General features: G+C 35.5%; 1 protein-coding gene across 1 annotated transcript in view; it reads left to right on the plus strand.

The window, feature by feature from the left end:
- The window catches only part of LOC137402849 (sushi, von Willebrand factor type A, EGF and pentraxin domain-containing protein 1-like), a 74338-nt gene that overhangs the window by 14450 nt on the left and 40188 nt on the right, over window positions 1-19700 (plus strand). The window contains exon 4 of the mRNA XM_068089358.1: window positions 6935-7117. Coding sequence (XP_067945459.1) covers window positions 6935-7117 — 183 coding nt within the window. The remainder of the gene's footprint in view (window positions 1-6934; window positions 7118-19700) is intronic.

A 19700-nucleotide genomic window follows, 5' to 3' on the forward strand; every position in this document is an offset into this window, starting at 1 on the left:
TGTATGTAAACTATACGCGTATAAAAAGCGCTTTCGTTAAGAAAGCAGAGTAGTCTCAGCTCCGCGATTAGTGGAAACTCTTTCAAAACAAATTGAATGGAAACCACATTTGTGAATTCCGCAAAAAACTGTTCGAGTTAACGGTGCTGAGGTCGAGTTATATAAAGCCATTTATCATTGCGTGAGAATGGACCAAGATAATCCATTTGAGTTAACCATGAGTTCGATATATCCGAGGGCGAGTTATCCATGTTTCACTGTATATATAACATCCGTAACATATAACAACCGTAACATCCAAGCAGAGTGCTCAATGATACAATCAGAGCAAGTTAAAATCAATAAAACAGACTATAACTTTCAATAAAAACTTGATCACTATTAGTCTCATGCTTGGTACATATACATGTATATACATATACATACATATATATGTATATATATATAGCAAGCACTAGCATGATTGTATCTATAAAATGTAGAATATGTCTATAAAATGAAGCAAGTTTTGCAAACGCAAATATTGACCTAACAATTTTGCTGTCAATTATATTACATTTATTGAAAGTGTAATTAACTGGACTTACTTCGGATGACCTAGAAGAGAAGGCAATTTTCAAAAGTGCATATCTGAACTATTGGCGACAATTGCGTCAAATCTTTTCTGCTACAGTATCTTAAACAACTATGAGACCAGATTTGGAAGCATGAAATGGAACTATAAAATCACTTCAAGTTGTCAATGCTATTCAGAGTTGAGCTGATGCGAGTTAAGCCAAGCATCAACCCTAATAAAAGCATTCTGGCTTCCACTACAATATAAATCCTAGGAGCTCAAGTATTTGTAGCTCGCAATCATTAGGGGACACCGATCAAATATTAGAGTACACCATTCAAACCCAGTAGCGCACCAACCAATCCTTAGAAGGCACCGACCAATCATTAGAAGGCACCAACCAATCATTAGAAAACACTAACCAATCATTAGAAGGAACCAACCAATCATTAGAAGGCACCAACCAATCAATAGAAAGCGCCAACCAAACATTAGCAATCTTTAATCAATCACTAAAGGGTACAAAAAACTGTTAATCAATTGATAATGATTTTGCTTGAACAGCCCTTTTCATTGTAATCATTTAACAATGAGCTATATTTGGTTTATTGTAAGACAAAATTAATTTATTAGAGAACACTATTCAACCAATGTAGTGCAGTAATCAATCATTAGAAAACACCAACCAATCACCAGAGAGCACCAACCAATCAATAGAAAACACCTGTCAATCATTAGCAATCTCTAATCACTCACAAGAGGATACAAAAAACAGTTAATCAGTTGATAATGATTTTGCTTTAACAGTCCTTTTATTGTAATCAGTTAACAATGAGTTATATTTAGTTTATTATAATCAGTTAACAATGAGTTATATTTAGTTTATTATAATCAGTTAACAATGAGCAATATTGAGTTTATTGTAATCAGTTAACAATGAGCTATATTGAGTTTATTGTAATCAGTTAACAATGAGTTATATTGAGTTTATTGTAATTAGTTAACAATGAGTTATATTTAGTTTATTATAATCAGTTAACAATGAACTATATTGAGTTTATTGTAGTAATTGAACAATGACTTGTATTTAATTTATTGTAATCAGTTAACCATGAGCTATATTGAGTTTATTGTAATCAGTAAACAATGAGCTATATTGAGTTTATTGCAATCAGTTAACAATGAGCTATATTGAGTTTATTGTAATCAGTTAACAATGAGCAAAATTGAGTTTTTTGTAATCTGGTAACAGTAAGCTTTATTGAGTTTATTGTAACCAGTTAACAATGAGTTATATTGAGTTTATTATAATTAGTTAACAATGAGTTGTAAATAGTTTATTGTAACCAGTTAACATGAGCTATATTTAGTTTATTGTAATCAGTTAACCATGAGTTGTATTGAGTTTATTTTAACCAGTTAACAAAGAGCTATATTAAGTTGATTGTTATTAGTTAACAATGAGTTATATTGAGTTTATTGTAATTAGTTAACAATGTGTTATATTGAGTTTATTGTAATCAGTTAACAATGAGCTATATTGAGGATATTGAAATCAGTTAACAATGAATTATATTGAGTTTATTGTGATCAGTTAACAATGAGTTGTATAGAGTTTATTTTAACCAGTTAACAATGAGCTATATTGAGTTGACTGTTATTAGTTAACAATTAGTTATATTGAGTTTATTGTAATCGGTTAACATTGAGCTATATTGAAATTATTTTAATCAGTTAAAAATGAGTTATATTTAGTTTATTGTAATTAGTTAACAATGAGTTATAACTAGTTTATTGTAACCAGTTAACAATGAGCTATATTTAGTTTATTGTAATCAGTTAGCAATGAGTTGTATTGAGTTTAATTTAACCAGTTAACAAAGAGCTATATTGAGTTGACTGTTATTAGTTAACAATTAGTTATATTGAGTTTATTGTAATCGGTTAACATTGAGCCATATTGAAATTATTTTAATCAGTTAAAAATGAGTTATATTTAGTTTATTGTAATTAGTTAACAATGAGTTATAACTAGTTTATTGTAACCAGTTAACAAAGAGCTATATTGAGTTGATTGTTATTAGTTAACAATGAATTATATTGAGTTTATTGTGATCAGTTAACAATGAGTTGTATAGAGTTTAATTTAACCAGTTAACAATGAGCTATATTAAGTTGATTGTTATTAGTTAACAATGAGTTATATTGAGTTTATTGTAATTAGTTAACAATGAGTTATATTGAGTTTATTGTAGTCGGTTAACAATGAGCTATATTGAAATTAATTTAATCAGTTAACAATGAGTTATGTTGAGTTTATTGTAATCAATTAACAATGAGTTATAACTAGTTTATTGTAACCAGTTAACAATGAGCTATATTTAGTTTATTGTAATCAGTTAACAATTAGCAAAATTGAGTTTATAGTAATCAGGTAACACCGAACCATATTTAGTTTTTTGTAATCAGGTAACAGTAAGCTATATTGAGTTTATTGTAACCAGTTAACAATGAGTTATATTGAGTTCAGTGTAATCAGTTAACAATGAGCTATATTGATTTCATTTTAATCAGATAACAATGAGCTATATTAATATTAATGGTAATAAGTTAACATTGAGCTATATTGAGTTTATTGAAATCAGTTAACAATGAATTATATTGAGTTTATTGTGATCAGTTAACAATGAGTTGTATAGAGTTTATTTTAACCAGTTAACAACGAGCTATATTGAGTTGATTGTTATTAGTTAACAATGAATTATATTGAGTTTATTGTAATTAGTTAACAATGAGTTATATTGAGTTTATTGTAATCGGTTAACAATGAGCTATATTGAAATTATTTTAATCAGTTAATAATGAGTTATATTTAGTTTATGGTAATCAGTTAACAATGAGTTATATTGAGTTTATTGTAATTAGTTAACAATGAGTTATAAGTAGTTTATTGTAACCAGTTAACAATGAGCTATATTTAGTTTATTGTAATCAGTTAGCAATGAGTTATAATGAGTTTATTTTAACCAGTTAACAATGAGCTATATTGAGTTGATTGTTATTAGTTAACAATGAGTTATATTGACTTCATTGTAATTGGTTAACAATGAGTTATAACTAGTTTATTGTAATCGGTTAACAATGAGCTATATTGAAATTATTGTAATCAGTTAACAATGAGTTATATTGAGTTTATTGTAATCAGTTAACAATGAATTATATTGAGTTTATTGCAATCGGTTAACATTGAGCAAAATTGAGTTTATAGTAATCAGGTAACACTGAGCTATATTTAGTTTTTTGTAATCAGGAAACAGTAAGCTATATTGAGTTTATTGTAACCAGTTAATAATGAGTTATATTGAGTTCAGTGTAATCAGTTAACAATGAGCTATATTGATTTCATTTTAATCAGATAACAATGAGCTATATTAATATTAATGGTAATAAGTTAACATTGAGCTATATTGAGTTTATTGAAATCAGTTAACAATGAATTATATTGAGTTTATTGTGATCAGTTAACAATGAGTTGTATAGAGTTTATTTTAACCAGTTAACAACGAGCTATATTGAGTTGATTGTTATTAGTTAACAATGAATTATATTGAGTTTATTGTAATTAGTTAACAATGAGTTATATTGAGTTTATTGTAATCGGTTAACAATGAGCTATATTGAAATTATTTTAATCAGTTAATAATGAGTTATATTTAGTTTATGGTAATCAGTTAACAATGAGTTATATTGAGTTTATTGTAATTAGTTAACAATGAGTTATAAGTAGTTTATTGTAACCAGTTAACAATGAGCTATATTTAGTTTATTGTAATCAGTTAGCAATGAGTTATAATGAGTTTTTTTTAACCAGTTAACAATGAGCTATATTGAGTTGATTTTTATTAGTTAACAATGAGTTATATTGAGTTCATTGTAATTGGTTAACAATGAGTTATAACTAGTTTATTGTAATCGGTTAACAATGAGCTATATTGAAATTATTGTAATCAGTTAACAATGAGTTATATTGAGTTTATTGTAATCAGTTAACAATGAATTATATTGAGTTTATTGCAATCGGTTAACATTGAGCAAAATTGAGTTTATAGTAATCAGGTAACACTGAGCTATATTTAGTTTTTTGTAATCAGGAAACAGTAAGCTATATTGAGTTTATTGTAACCAGTTAATAATGAGTTATATTGAGTTCAGTGTAATCAGTTAACAATGAGCTATATTGATTTCATTTTAATCAGATAATGATGAGTTATATTAAGTTTATTGCAATCAGTTAACAATAAGTTATATTGAGTTTATTGTAACCAGTTAACAATGAATTATTTTGAGTTTGTTGTAGTAGTTTAACAATGACTTGTATTTAATTTATTGTAATCAGTTAACCATGAGCTATAATGAGTTTATTGTAATCAGTAAACAATGAGCTATATTGAGTTTATTGCAGTCAGTTAACAATGAGCTATATTGAGTTTATTGTTATTAGTTAACAATGAGTTATATTGAGTTTATTGTAATCAGTTAACAATGAATTATTATGAGTTTGTTGTAATCAGTTAACAATGAGTTGTATTGAGTTTGTTGTAATTAGTTAACAATGAGTTATAATTAGTTGATTGTAACCAGTTAACAATTACCTTTATTTAGTTTATTGTAATCAGTTAGCAATGAGTTGTATTGAGTTTATTTTAACCAGTTAACAATGAGATATATTGAGTTGATTGTTATTAGTTAACAATGAGTTATAATGAGTTTATCGTAATTAGTTAACAATGAGTTATATTGAGTTTATTGTAATCGGTTAACAATGAGCTATATTGAGTTTATTGAAATCAGTTAACAATGAATTATATTGAGTTTATTGTAATCAGTTAACAATGAGTTGTATTGAGTTTATTTTAACCAGTTAACAATGAGCTATATTGAGTTGATTGTCATTAGTTAACAATGAGTTATATTGAGTTTATTGTAGTTAGTTAACAATAAGTTATCTTGAATTTGTTGTAATTAGTTAACAAGGAGCTATATTGACTTTATTGTGATCAGTTAACATTGAGCTAAATTTAGTTTATTGTAATCAGTTAACATTGAGCTATATTGAGTTTATTGTAACCAGTTAACAATGAGCTATATTGATTTTATTGTAATCAGTTAACAATGAGTTATATTGAGTTGGTTGTAATTGGTTAGCAATGAGCTATATTGAGTTTATTGTAATCAGTTAACAATGAGCTATATTGAGTTTATTGTAATCAGTTAACAATTAGTTATATTGAGTTTATTGTAATCAGTTAACAATGAGCTATATTGAGTTTCTTGTAATCAGTTAACAATGAGTTATTTGGAATTAAGTTGTAATAAGTTAACAATGAGCTATATTGATTTTATTGTAATCAGTTAACAATGAGTTATATTGAGTTGGTTGTAATTGGTTAACAAGGAGCTATATTGACTTTAATGTGATCAGTTAACATTGAGCTAAATTTAGTTTATTGTAATCAGTTAACATTGAGCTATATTGAGTTTATTGTAACCAGTTAACAATGAGCTATATTGATTTTATTGTAATCAGTTAACAAACAGTTATATTGAGTTGGTTGTAATTGGTTAACAATGAGCTATATTGAGTTTATTGTAATCAGTTAACAATGAGCTAAATTTAGTTTATTGTAATCAGTTAACATTGAGCTATATTGAGTTTATTGTAACCAGTTAACAATGAGCTATATTGAGTTTATTGTAATCAGTTAACAATGAGCTATATTGAGTTTATTGTAATCAGTTAACAATGAGCCAGATTGAGTTTATTGTAATCAGTTAACAATGAGCTATATTGAGTTTATTGTAACCAGTTAACAATGAGCTATATTGATTTTATTGTAATCAGTTAACAATGAGTTATATTGAGTTGGTTGTAATTGGTTAACAATGAGCTATATTGAGTTTATTGTAATTAGTTAACAATGCGCTAAATTTAGTTTATTGTAATCAGTTAACATTGAGCTATATTGACTTTATTGTAACCAGTTAACGATGACCTATATTGAGTTTATTGTAATCAGTTAACAATGAGCTATATTGAGTTTATTGTAATCAGTTAACAATGAGCTATATTGAGTTTATTGTAATCAGTTAACAATGAGCTATATTGAGTTTATTGTAATCAGTTAATAATGAGTTATATTGAGTTTATTGTAATCAGTTAACAATGAGTTATATTGAGTTTATTGTAATCAGTTAACAATGAGCTATATTGAGTTTATTGTAAGACAATATTAACAAAATAAGAGGGTCTGTTTCACTCTGCTCTTGACAGTATTGCCATCGGTGTTGCCTTTCAATTTATGTATTACATGTTTTCAGGAGTTGATTGTGGACCTCCTCCAATTATTGACAACTCAGATACTCAGAACTTGTATGAAAATGGAACTAGATATCAAGATAGGGTGACCTACACTTGCCTCCCTGGATATGAAATCCAAGCAGGATCTCACTCTATAACGTGTCAGGCTGATCAAACATGGACAGCAACTCCAACATGTACAAGTAAGAGAGACTGTTTGCTGTATAATCTTATCCTCAGCAGCTGAAAGTGTTTTTCCATACAGTGAGCTATAAGTAGCTAGGTGGAGCATGTAATTATACACCCCTTCCAAAGTTATAAAACAGCCCAAACTCAAAGTTACTCAACAGTTTCAATATAATAATTATTCATAGTTAATTATTAATTAATTATTAATTTTAATAATTAATTAATAATTTTAATAATTTTTGATTATTAATTATTTCATTAATCATTAATAGTTCAATTTATATCCTATACAGTGTTTTCCGAAATCGTGGAGGTATTTATTCTTATAGTAGTATAATTTTACCTTTTAACTCTTTTTCTTTTGATGTCATCATATCAGTTGTCATTTTCAATGTTGATCTATTTGACCTCAGCAATCTGTCATTGTTTAAAAAGCAACAGTCGTATAGCAACAGTTTCAATTCTTTTTATAACAATAATACTTTCAAATATCTCGCCTTTATCTAGATGTCAAAGGAAACTAGAGGACCATATGTTAACCTGGTTATATATATGTCAATACATAATTACAGCCTATAGTTATATAAATATATGTATATAAATTTGAAAATTAAATAGTTCAGTTATCTTTCAGCTACTGACAGTTTCCTGCTAGTGCATTCTTCAGGCTGTAGATTTCAACTCCGAGTTGAAGTCTGCAGCCTGAGGGATGCACTAGCAAAAAGCTGTCAGTAGCTGACAGTCTACAGCTTGAAGTATACAGCTTGAAGAATGCACTAGCAGGAAACTGTCAGTAGCTGAAAGATAAGTGAACTATTTCATTTTCTAATTTATACTGCTCCATCCTATGTTGAGCACTCTGATTTTGGTTCTTGGTATGATACATTTCAATATATATATATGTATTTATGTATATATATAATTTATATATACATATATACTGATGAAAAAGAAGTTTCTAGTTTACTAGAAGAGAATGCTCAATATTAAAATAGAGCATTTATATAAAATATATTAAGAACTGAAAACTTTTAAAACTGTTTATTGCTTGAAGTTTCATGGTTGTTACTACTCATTAGGTAAAACTAAAATCGATTTTAGTTTATTCTGATGAATGGTAACAGCCATGAAACTTTAAGTAGTGAACAGTTTTAAAAATTTTCAGTTCGTAATATATTTTATATACATATAGATATATGTATATAAATAGACATATATACATATATATATACATTTATATATAAATATATATATATATATATATATATATATATATATATATATATATATATACCTGCTCTATATATAGCAGGCACTAGCATAATTGTGTCTATAAAATGTAGAATCTATATACATATTTCTCAAAGTATATCTACTGTTTTCTGTTTTTGATATGTCAAGATATAGCTATTATTAGAACAGTGGAGCTTGGCAACAACGCTGACGCAACATCATGGAGTACAAGCCTACCGCTTATTAGCAAGCATACTGGAATTTTCCATTGGCAATGTGCCAGGCCTCTTGGCAATAGTCTGCCACTTGCTGGAGAGTCGCCTGCAAGCACATGCCAGACAAATTTCATTACTTCTCATTGTTTATAAGTTGATTTTTAATACCATTTTCTATTGACAATGTGGCAGGCTAATAGCAAGTGGCGGGCAGATCTCGTCACTTCCCATTGTTTATAAGCTGATTTTTAATATTTTGGCAACGCTCGTAAGCACAGGTAGTATGTCTATAAAATGAAGCAGATTTTACAAACAAAAATGATGACCTAACAACCTTAATGTCACGTATATTACACTTTATTGAAAGTGTAGCTATCTAGATTAATTTTGGACGACCAAGACAACAGTTTACAAAAGGGAATTTTTAAACTATTGGTGACAACAAATCTTTTTTGCTAAAGTATCTTGAACAACTATGAGACCAGATTTGGAAGCATGAAATAGAAGTATGAAATTACATTGAGTTGTCAGTGCTATTCCGAGCTGAGCTGATTCGAGCTAAGCCAAGCATCAACACTGACAAAGACATTCTGGCTTCCACCACAATATAAGTCATGTGAGATCAGAGTTAGCTCGAAAATATTAGGGAACACTGATCAGTTACTAGAGCACACCATTCAACCACAGTAGTGCACTAACCAATCACTAGAAAGCACCAACAAACAACTAAAGAGCTCAAACCCATCACTAGAGAGCACCAACATATCACCGGAAGGCACCAACCAACCACTAGAGAGCACAAACCAACCAGTAAAGAGCATAAAAAATGTCAACCAATTGACACTTCTTTTGCTTGAACATCCCTTTCCATTGTAATTAGTTAACAGTGAGATATATTGAGTTTATTGTAATTAGTTAACAATGAGCTATATTGAGTTTATTGTAATCAGTTAACAATGAGCTATATTGAGTTAATTGTAATCGGTCAACAATGAGCTATATTTAGTTTATTGTAATTAGTTAACGATGAGCTATATTTAGTTTATTGTAATCAGTTAACAATGAGCTATATTGAGTTTATTGTAATCAGTTAACAATGAGCTATATTGAGTTTTTTGTAATCAGTTAACAATGAGCTATATTGAATTTATTGTATTCAGTTAACAATGAGCTATGTTTAGTTTATTGTAGTCAGGTAAAAATTAGTTATATTTAGTTTATTGTAATTAGTTAACAATGAGCTATATTTAGTTTATTGTAATCAGGTAACAGTAAGCTATACTGAGTATATTGTAACCAGTTAACATTGAGTTATATTGAGTTTATTGTAATCAGTTAACAATGAGCTATAATGAATTTATTGTAATCAGTTAACAATGAGCTATGTTTAGTTTAGTGTAGTCAGGTAAAAATTAGTTATATTTAGTTTATTGTAATTAGCTAACAATGAGCTAAATTTGGTTTATTGTAATCAGGTAACAGTGAGCTATATTTAGTTTTTTGTAATCAGGTAACAGTAAGCTATATTGAGTTTATTGTAACCAGTTAACAATGAGTTATATTGAGTTTATTGTAACCAGTTAACAATGAATTATATTGAGTTTATTGTAGTAATTTAACAATGACTTGTATTTAATTTGTTGTAATCATTTAACCATGAGCTATATTGAGTTTATTGTAATCAGTTAACAAAGAACTATATTGAGTTTATTGTAATCAGTGAACAGTGAGCTATATTGAGTTTATTTTAACCAGTTAACAATGAATTAAATTGAGTTTATTGTAATCAGTTAACAGTGGACTATATTGAGTTTATTGTATTAAGTTAACAATGAGCTATATTGCATTTATTGTATTAAGTTAACAGTGGGCTATATTGAGTTTATTGTAATCAGTTAGCAAAGAGCTATAATGAGTTCATTTTAATCAGCTAACGATGAGCTATATTGAGTTCATTGTAATAAGTTAACCATGAGCTATATTGAGTTTATTGTAATTAGTTAACAATGAGCTATATTGAGTTTATTGTAATTAGTTAACAAAGAGCTATATTAAAATTATTGTATTCAGTTAACAATGAGCTATATTGAGTTAATTGTAATCAGTTAACTATGAGCTATATTGAGTTTACTGTAATCAGTTGACAATGAGCTATATTGAGTTTACAGTAATCAGTTAACAATGGGCTATATTGAGTTTATAGTAATAAGTTAACAAAGAGCTATATTTAGTTTATTGTAATAAGTTAACAATGAGCTATATTCAAATTATTGTATTCAGTTAACAATGAGCTATATTGAGTTAATTGTAATCAGTTAACAATGAGTTATATTGAGTTTATTGTAATTAGTTAACCATGAGCTGTATTAAGTTTCTTGTAACCAGTTAAGAATGAGCTATATCGAGTTTGTTGTAATTAGTTAACAAAGAGCTATATTTAATTTAGTGTAATCATTTGACGATGAGCTATGTTGAGTTAATTGTAATCAGTTAACAATGAGCTATATTGAGTTTATTGTAATCAGTTGACAATGACCTATATTGAGTTTATTGTAACCGTTTAACAATGAGGTATATTGAGTTTATTGTCCTCAGCTAACAATGAGCTATTGTGAGCTTATTGTAATCAATTAACAATGATTTATATTGAGTTTATTTAACCGTTTAACTATGAGGTATATTGAGTTTGTTGTAATAAGTTAACAATGAGCTATATTTAGTTTATTGGAATCAGTTAACAATGAGCTATATTGAGTTTATTGTAACCGTTTAACAATGAGGTATATTGAGTTTATTGTCATCAGCTAACAATGAGCTATTGTGAGCTTATTGTAATCAGTTAGCAATAAGCTATATTGAGTTTATAGTAATCAGTTAACAATGAGCTATATTTAGTTTATTGTAATCAGGTAGCAGTTAGCTATATTGAGTTTGTTGTAACCAGTTAACATTGAGTTATGTTGAGTTTATGGTAATCAGGTAACAATGGGCTATATTGAGTTTATTGTAATCAGTTTACAACGAGCTGTTTTGAGTTTATTGTAATCAGTTATCATTGAGTTATATTGAGTGTATTTTAATCAGTTAACAATGAGTTATATTGAGTTTATTGTAATCAGTTAACATTGAGTTATATTGAGTGTATTTTAATCAGTTAACAATGAGTTATATTGAGTTTATTGTATTCAGTTAACAATGAGTTATATTGAGTTTATTGTAATCAGTTAACATTGAGTTATATTGAGTGTATTTTAATCAGTTAACAATGAGCTATATTGAGTTCATAATAAGACAACTTTTTAAGGATTTTAAGGTCTGTTTCATTGTCTTGTCTGTATTGCCATCAGTGTTTCTTTTCCAGATATATGTTACATGTTTTCAGGAGTTGATTGTGAACCTCCTTCAACTATTGACAACTCAGATACTCCGAACTTGTTTGAAAATAGAACTAGATATCCAGATAGAGGGAACTACACTTGCCTCCCTGGATATGAAGTCAGAACAGGTTCTCTCTCTATACTTTGTCAAGCCAATCAAACATGGACCGCAACTCCTACATGTACAAGTAAGATAGACAGTGTACTCTATAATCATAAACTCAAAAGCTAAAAGTGTTTTTCTCATACAGTGAGCTATAAGGAGTAGCTAGTTGGAGCATGCAGGTATCTGCCCCTTCCAAAAGTCATATAATGAGCCACATGTAATGTTACTCAGCAGTTTCAATATAATAATTAAACCATGAATGTTCAATGATTATCCTATACAGTGTCTTCTGAAATCGTCGAGGTATTTAATCTTGTAGTATTATCTTTTTACCTTTTTACATTTTCCTTTCGATGTCATCATATCAGTTGTATTTTTCAAAGTTTATTTACTTTGACTTCACCATTCTGTTATTGTTTAAAAAGCAACAGTTCTATAGCAGTACTTTCAATTCTTTATATATCAATATTTCATGTACTTTCAATTATTTAGATGTCAAAGGAAACTAGAGGGACCATAAGTTAACTTGGTTATATCCATGGCAATACCATGGAGCATTGCCTATATATATATACATATATATATATATATATATATATATATATATATATATATATATATATATATATATATATATATATATATATATATATATATATATATATATATATATATATATATATATAAAATTTATTCATGTAAAACCTTAGATAAAAAACAACTTGTTTTTTATCTAAGGTTTTACATGAATAAATTTTATATTTAAGCTCTGATCACTCATTGAGCACTATTTGGCAGCTTTAACACACTACATTGGAATATATATATATATATATATATATATATATATATATATATATATATATATATATATATATATACAATATATATATATATTGTGTATATATATATATATATATATATATACAGAGTACATGTACATGTATATATATAAAAATTTTAAGGTTTGTACGCTGCCCTTTACCATTCCACCAACATAAGACTCAGTGTAAAGAGTTTATACATTTATTCTGTGTCGTTCATAAATGGTTACAGCCAAAAGCATGCAACAAGCAATGAATCAGGCGCAGAACAGCTTTGCTCTCTTCTGTGAACATTCGTGCTTATATAGCAGGGAGCCCAACCTTTTGTTCCCTTTGGTTAGACTGAACTCGGCTTAACTCGGCTTGGTTTGGCTGGGTTCGGCTCGGTTCGGTTTGGCTCGGTTCGGCTCGGCTCGGTTTGGCTTGGTTCGGCTCGGCTCGGCTCATACAGTGCACCACACACTCCCCCATTGGCGACTATGGTCTCCAATTAATATCCTGAGGAAGAGCAAGCTGCGCCAGAACTTTGTGCTGGCGGGCGCCATAGTGGAGGTTTTCGACTTCCTCAAGGAGAAGTTGGCGTTCTAGGCTTTCCACCTTCTCTCTGCATATTAAGTTCTGCATGGCTTCAGCGGCCTTCCTCCAATCCTTAGCATCATGTGACAACAGCCAGGCTCTGTTGTGCTGGAGTTTTAACAGCGTCTGGCTGGCGGGTACTTAGCCTACCACCTCAGCCAGAGTGTAATTGTTTGATCAGTTCTGGGCTGTCTGACACAGCCTAGTCAGAACAGGGTGTGTCCTGGCTGGGAAACAGGGTTGTATCACAGGCCGCTGCTCTTCTCTGCAGGTTCTGCGTTGGATTTTCCTCCTTGTAGTGATGGTGCATGCAGCACTCGGTAGGGAACTTTGCGCATTTTCTTGGCAAAATTGCTCTCACGTATTCTGGTTGACCAAAGATACCACTGGATAGACTTCCCCTGGCTGGTGTGTTGCGTGGTAGATTAGCACTTGGTTCCGCGACACGTGTTGCTAGTCGCAGGGGCATACGAACACGGCGAAGTGTTGGAGCATGTGGAACGTGATCCGCCAGTGGCTGGTGGAAAACTGGCAGATCTGGCAACTCTCTTCCTGCATTTGCTCTTCCACCTGTGCAGTAGTCCAAGCAAATAAGTACTTGACTGTCTTCACTACAGGTTTCCTTGCGGGAGGAATTTTCTTCTGTCGTGTCTCTTTAACGGACGTGCTAGCGCGAAATGCCTTAGCCGGAGGGGAATAAGGCAAGTACGGGAGAAGTGGCCCGATCATTTTTTTCTTGTTCTCATCACCGCCACCCAACACACCTCATCCACCTCTTCTGTTAACGTCTCCTCCAATAACACTTCAATTCCCTCGTCATTTATTTCCAACACAGCGGATTCTGAGTGGCCTAGTTCTTTTTCTTGCGTTGTGCCTATTTCTCTTCCACTTCCCTTGTAAGCCAGTACGTTCGTCGGCGTTGGCTTATCCAACACTTCTCCAGCTTCTTTCAAACTTATTGTGACTAAAGTCAATAACTCCTGGAGAGGTATCTCAAGCGCTATCCATTATCTCCAACAAACTAATATCGTTCTGAGTGAACAAAAGCTTTAATAATAAAGCTTTGGTAGCGGCTTTGAGAGCCGTTTACTACTTTCCTTTTCGACCTTCTGACCAATATCTGGTGATCCCATTGAGTAGCATACTCCGTTCCCGTATCGGTCCGGCCTCCTAGTAGTCCAGGCTGGCCATGGGTTATGTGGGACAGGTCCCGACGAGATTTTCGATATCGGAGATGCTCCGGTTTCATCCGGGTTTACCTCCGGTTCTTTCAGAACTTCTTCGAGTATGACCGGATCGGTCGTTATCGAACTCGGTCTTTGGTCCCTTCTTTTCTTCGGCTTGGCTGGGTTTTCAGTAGGAGTCTTCCTCCGCCCTTGATTTCTTGCGGACTCCACGAGCAATTTTTTCCTAGTTGGGAGCGGCATTGTTGGTAGAGGATCCTTTTCATTTTCTCCTGAATTTCTCTCCGGTCTACCTGGTCTGGCTCCTTTCATGTTAAGACCCCTTTTTGGCTCGAGGGTGGCTGGGGCCTACCCCAGCCTCTCCGGACAAGCGTGCTTGGGCTTAGGTCTCGCTTTGCTCTAGGTTAAGAACTGGCCCTTCCTCTTTACCAGATAGGTGTGATTTCCCAGGCCTTCAGGACCTGGTACGGTCCCATGAACCTTGCCTGTAGCTTGGGGTTCTACACCCATCGCCGGCGCACGTTTGTGAGCCATACCCAGTCACCTGGGACGTACAGTAGGGGCTCCTCTCAGTCTTCCTGTCTCACCTCTATCTGGTTCTGTCATAGTGCTTCATGCACAGTTTGCAGTCTTCGTTGTACTCTCAGTGCATATTCATGGGTGAAGAAGAACTCGGTTAGTAGAGGGTGACTCTCAAGCTAGTTTTGCAATCTGAGCTCCCATCCCAACATCAACATATTGGCCGTCTCTTGGTTGCGGAATGGGGCAGCCTCCGTATGGCCTCATCAGCTGGTGAAGCAACAGATCTCACTTGTCCTACTTGCGGGCTAGCAGTAACCCCCGCAGGGAGTTCCCAAGCCCGCGGTTATTCCACTCCATGATCCCGTTGGCCTATGGGTGGTATGGGGTAGTGTGCGTTTACCCCACATTCCAGAGCTGGCACAGTTTGGCCATTAGTTGACTCTCGAACTGCGCCCCCTGATCCATGTAGATCTGCTCTGGTAATCTCAGGTTATAGAACACTCACTCATCTAGAGAGTTTGTGACTACCTGTGCCATGGCGTCAGGTAGTGCCAGCGCATTCTGCCATCAGGTGAAGGGGTCCGTGAGGATCAGCACCCATTTTTTCCCTCTGAGTGGCTGGGAGTGGCCTGACCAAATTCACGGCCACCTTCTGCCAGGGCTTTCCTGTGTAGAGTCTTCGCTTTTTCCTGGCTGTCCTGGTCTCCCTATTCTTTGGGGCCTGGCACACCTCATAAATCTTTACGAGTCATCTGACAGTGGACTTCGGTCCTGACCATTACCAGGTAAACTGGAGGTAGCTTGTCTTTCTCACTCCGGAGTGGGCCAGGGCGTGTGTTTGCCACACTGTGGTGTCCTGCTTAGCTAGTGAGCAGATGGCACACCAACTAGCACGGCCCTGCGGGGCCACGCATGCTTCCAGCACGCTGTCCTGCCGAATGCGTAAGAAACTTGGCTTGTGGCTTAATATGTCCAGCTCTCTGCTTCCTTCTTCTAGGTGTTCAGCTGGCACCTCTTCTCCCGTGGTGATTGCTCGATACATGATGGCCACTGGTCCCTGCCCTGTGGCTTGTAGTCTCGCCGACTTGCCTTTTGGCCCTGGTTCAGCCGGTGGGCTGGCAGCCCCTCGGAAACACTACCAGTACTCAGGTTCAATTCCCCCACGCTTGGGGCGGGAGTCCCGTGCGAGCTATCAGTCAGTGTTCCAGAGTATGCGACGTTGACTAGGGCCAATCCCACCCTGTCAAAAATGCGCGTCCCATCCAGGTAACTGGTCGGTACCCATGTGGCTACAAACCCTTTTTCTTGAGCCAACTCCCTCCGTGATGGGCCTCCGTCTTTCTGTTCAATGCTTGCTCATTGTCAGCAGTCCTCGCAAGTTTGCCTAATTAGGCCGTTTGCATTCCCATGCCGAGTTCCTGACCGGTGTTCCAGAGTATACCGGGATTCTGCCAGGATCTTGAGCCATGGGGCTACTTGGTTCGAGGGCTCCCTTCTCTTGCACAACCATCGAAAGGATGTGTGATCAGTCTGGAGAAGGAACTCCTGTCCATACAGATAGTGCCGGAAGTGCTTCACCGCATTGACAACTGCAAGCAACTCCTTTTTAGTGACTTAGTAACTGTGCTTTGAGGGGGTGAGAGTCTTGCTGTAGTAAGCAATGACTCTCTCGTGGTCCTCTTGCACTCAATACAGCACGGCCCCTACCCCGCATCCACTGGCATCCGTATCCAGAATATACTGATTCTGGGGGTCTGGACGTCAGCCGATGCAAGGATGCGCTATCGCGGCAAACTCTGGAGTATACTGTGGGTAGTAACCGACTGTCCTGAGGAATCCCTGAAGTTCCTTAACTTTGAGTGAGTTTGGCCACTTGCGACTGCTTGCACTTTAGCACTGGAGACCCCGTCTTCACTTACGATGTGGCCCCAGTAGCGTACCTGAGGCTGTAGTAACTCATATTTGGAAGGTTTTAATTTCAACCCGACTTTGTGGAGTTCCTGGAAAACTTTCTTGAGTGGCTGCAGGTGCATGGAAAAACCTGGCTCATTGACTATAAAGTCATTGAGGTATAACAACAGTGTCCTCTAGTGGAGACCATGCAAAATGCGTTTCATGAGTCTCTGGAAGGTGGCTGGGGCAGAGGTCAGCCCGAAGGGTAGCACCATCTATTTCCATAGTCCAGATTGGGTAGAAAAGGCCAATCTATCCTGGGCCATGGCATCCAGGCCACATGCCAATATCCGCTCACCGTGTCGAGCGTACTGAAGTATCGGCTACCAGACAAAGCGTCAAGACTGTCATCGATCCTGGGTAAGAGGTAGGCTTCATGCTCGGTGACGGCGTTCAAGCACCGGTAATCTATGCAAAATTGCCACTTCCCGCCTTTCTTCTGGACTAACACCATGGGAGAGCTCGAAGCTCCTCCAGCTGGCTCAATAAGACCTCTCTTGAGTGAGTCTTGCACTTGCCTTTTGGCTTCCGCCTCTTTTCTGGTCCTAGTCTGTGGAGTGGTTGCCGAATCGGCCGAATTCCCTCTTTAGGCGGAATGAAGTGTTCTACTTTGGAGGTGCTTCAGATGTCGTCATTGTCTGTGCTAAACACGGTGGCATACCAGCTCAGCAGCAAGGCCAGCCTCGCAGTCTGATCTGTCCCTTCGCAATTCGGCTGTGCAGTTTGGAACAACTCTTAAAGGTGAACCGGCATTCAATTGGTTGAAGTCGGACCGGCTGCACACAGTAAGGGGCCATTTTTTTTGGCCTGCAGGGTGTTTACCCTTGTGTACGTGCCAATAGTGGCCCCGGATTGGAGGGTCAATGGCTGTTCCATCCTGTTCATGCATCAGGTGATGACATGTCCTTTGGGTATGGGCTGATTCAGGCTACTCGCCACCGGGGCTCTGTCCAGGAATCCTTTGATCAGCTCCATGGGGCAGTAATTCCTTGTAGAGATGCGACAGTGTATCACCATCTCTGTCCAAGCCGGCCCCACCACTCTCCTGACCACCTGCATTTTGCTTTGTAACAACCGTTCATGCTGGTCCGTGCAGACTAACTGCCTGCCATTAACTTGAACCAGCAGCCGTTCGAACTTCAGGACCATTGGTGGGCCACGAAAAATGGCATACCCATTATGGCATCCTTGCTCAGGCGGCTGACCTCAAAGACTTTTTTTGTACTTACGTTCCTCAGCCAAATTGGCAACTAGATTATTCCATAGAATGGAAGCCGGGTTCCGTCAGCCAGCAGACCGTGGCTGTTGCTCTCCTTGAGCTGGTCCTGTACAGCTTCAGGTAGTCGATCGAAGACTTGCTTTTTAACAGGTTCTTGATGCACCTGGTGTTTAGGAGAAACTGGATGAGCTGCCCCTCCACCCTTCCTGGAAGGAAATAACTGGTTGAGTAAGGTCGGCTGAGGGCTTGCACCAGAATGGCATCTTTCAGGTTGTCCTCTGAGGGGCTTGGAGTATCTTTTCCTTGTAGCAAGGCGTAGTCGGTTCTTGGGGTTGTGATGCATCCTGAGTCAACCAGTGGCCCCATCGGCCACCATTCCTGGAGTAGGGAAGGTGTTGGCCCTGTCACTTTTAAGGCAGGCTTCCGACGGTCTCGCCCTGTAGAACTGACGTCGCTAGTCTTTGGTATTATGGGTGGAGAGGATTTGGTAGTCATTCCCTACATTTTTGGCTACATCTTTGCCATTTGCACGGAGGAGCGTAAACTGCATCCGGGACTAGGAATGCGCCGGAACTGGCCTTGCTCAAAGACTGATAAGGACTGATGGGCATTGAATACGGCCTCCGGGTTCTCAGCCACCCATAGTCCTCGACCTGTTTGCCTAGTGCCTCTCGGAGGTGTAATAGCATCGCTCTTTCTCCCCAAAAGGTTAGCGTCGGCTATCTCTTGTAAGCAAGCAATAAAATATTCCATGTCTCCCTTTCCTGTGTATTGGAGAGTCTTAAATCGTGGTGCCGGTTTGTGAGGCCTTGGCATCAACAACACTCGTTTTAGTGCCTTGACTAGCTGCATGGGTTTTGGATCGGCGCTTCATGTCCTACTGCTTGCCACGTTTTCTGGCAGGGGCTTCCAGCAGGTTTTTGCCCTTTCTATGGCAGTTTTTCTACTGTGTACGTTGCTGCAGATAGGGTTATACACGGCTCTCTGGGTTTCTTCCTTTTGCCAGAAAGTTCTTCCAGTAAGAGCTGCGTTGCAATTTTTTAAGCAGGCCCTATCCTGTGTCATCTGGGTTTCTTTTCTACTGCCACTTCAAAGACAGTAAAAGGTTCATCCAGTAAAAACCTTGTGGTGGAGTTTATTTGGGTTCGTCTTATCCCACTGCTACCACCATTGTAAAGGTTTTGTGCGCTGCCCTTTACTACTCCACCAACATTAAACTCAATGTAAAGAGTGTATACATATATTCTGCTTCGTTCATAAATGGTTACAGTCAAAATCATGCAACAAGCAATGAATCAGGCGCAGAGCAGCTCTGCTCTCTTCTGTGAATGTTCGTGCTTATATAGCAAGGAGACCGGCCTCTTGTTCCACTTGGTTGGACTGGACTC

Source organism: Watersipora subatra, chromosome 8 (assembly GCF_963576615.1).
Source record: "Watersipora subatra chromosome 8, tzWatSuba1.1, whole genome shotgun sequence".
NCBI classification, from domain to species: domain Eukaryota; kingdom Metazoa; phylum Bryozoa; class Gymnolaemata; order Cheilostomatida; family Watersiporidae; genus Watersipora; species Watersipora subatra.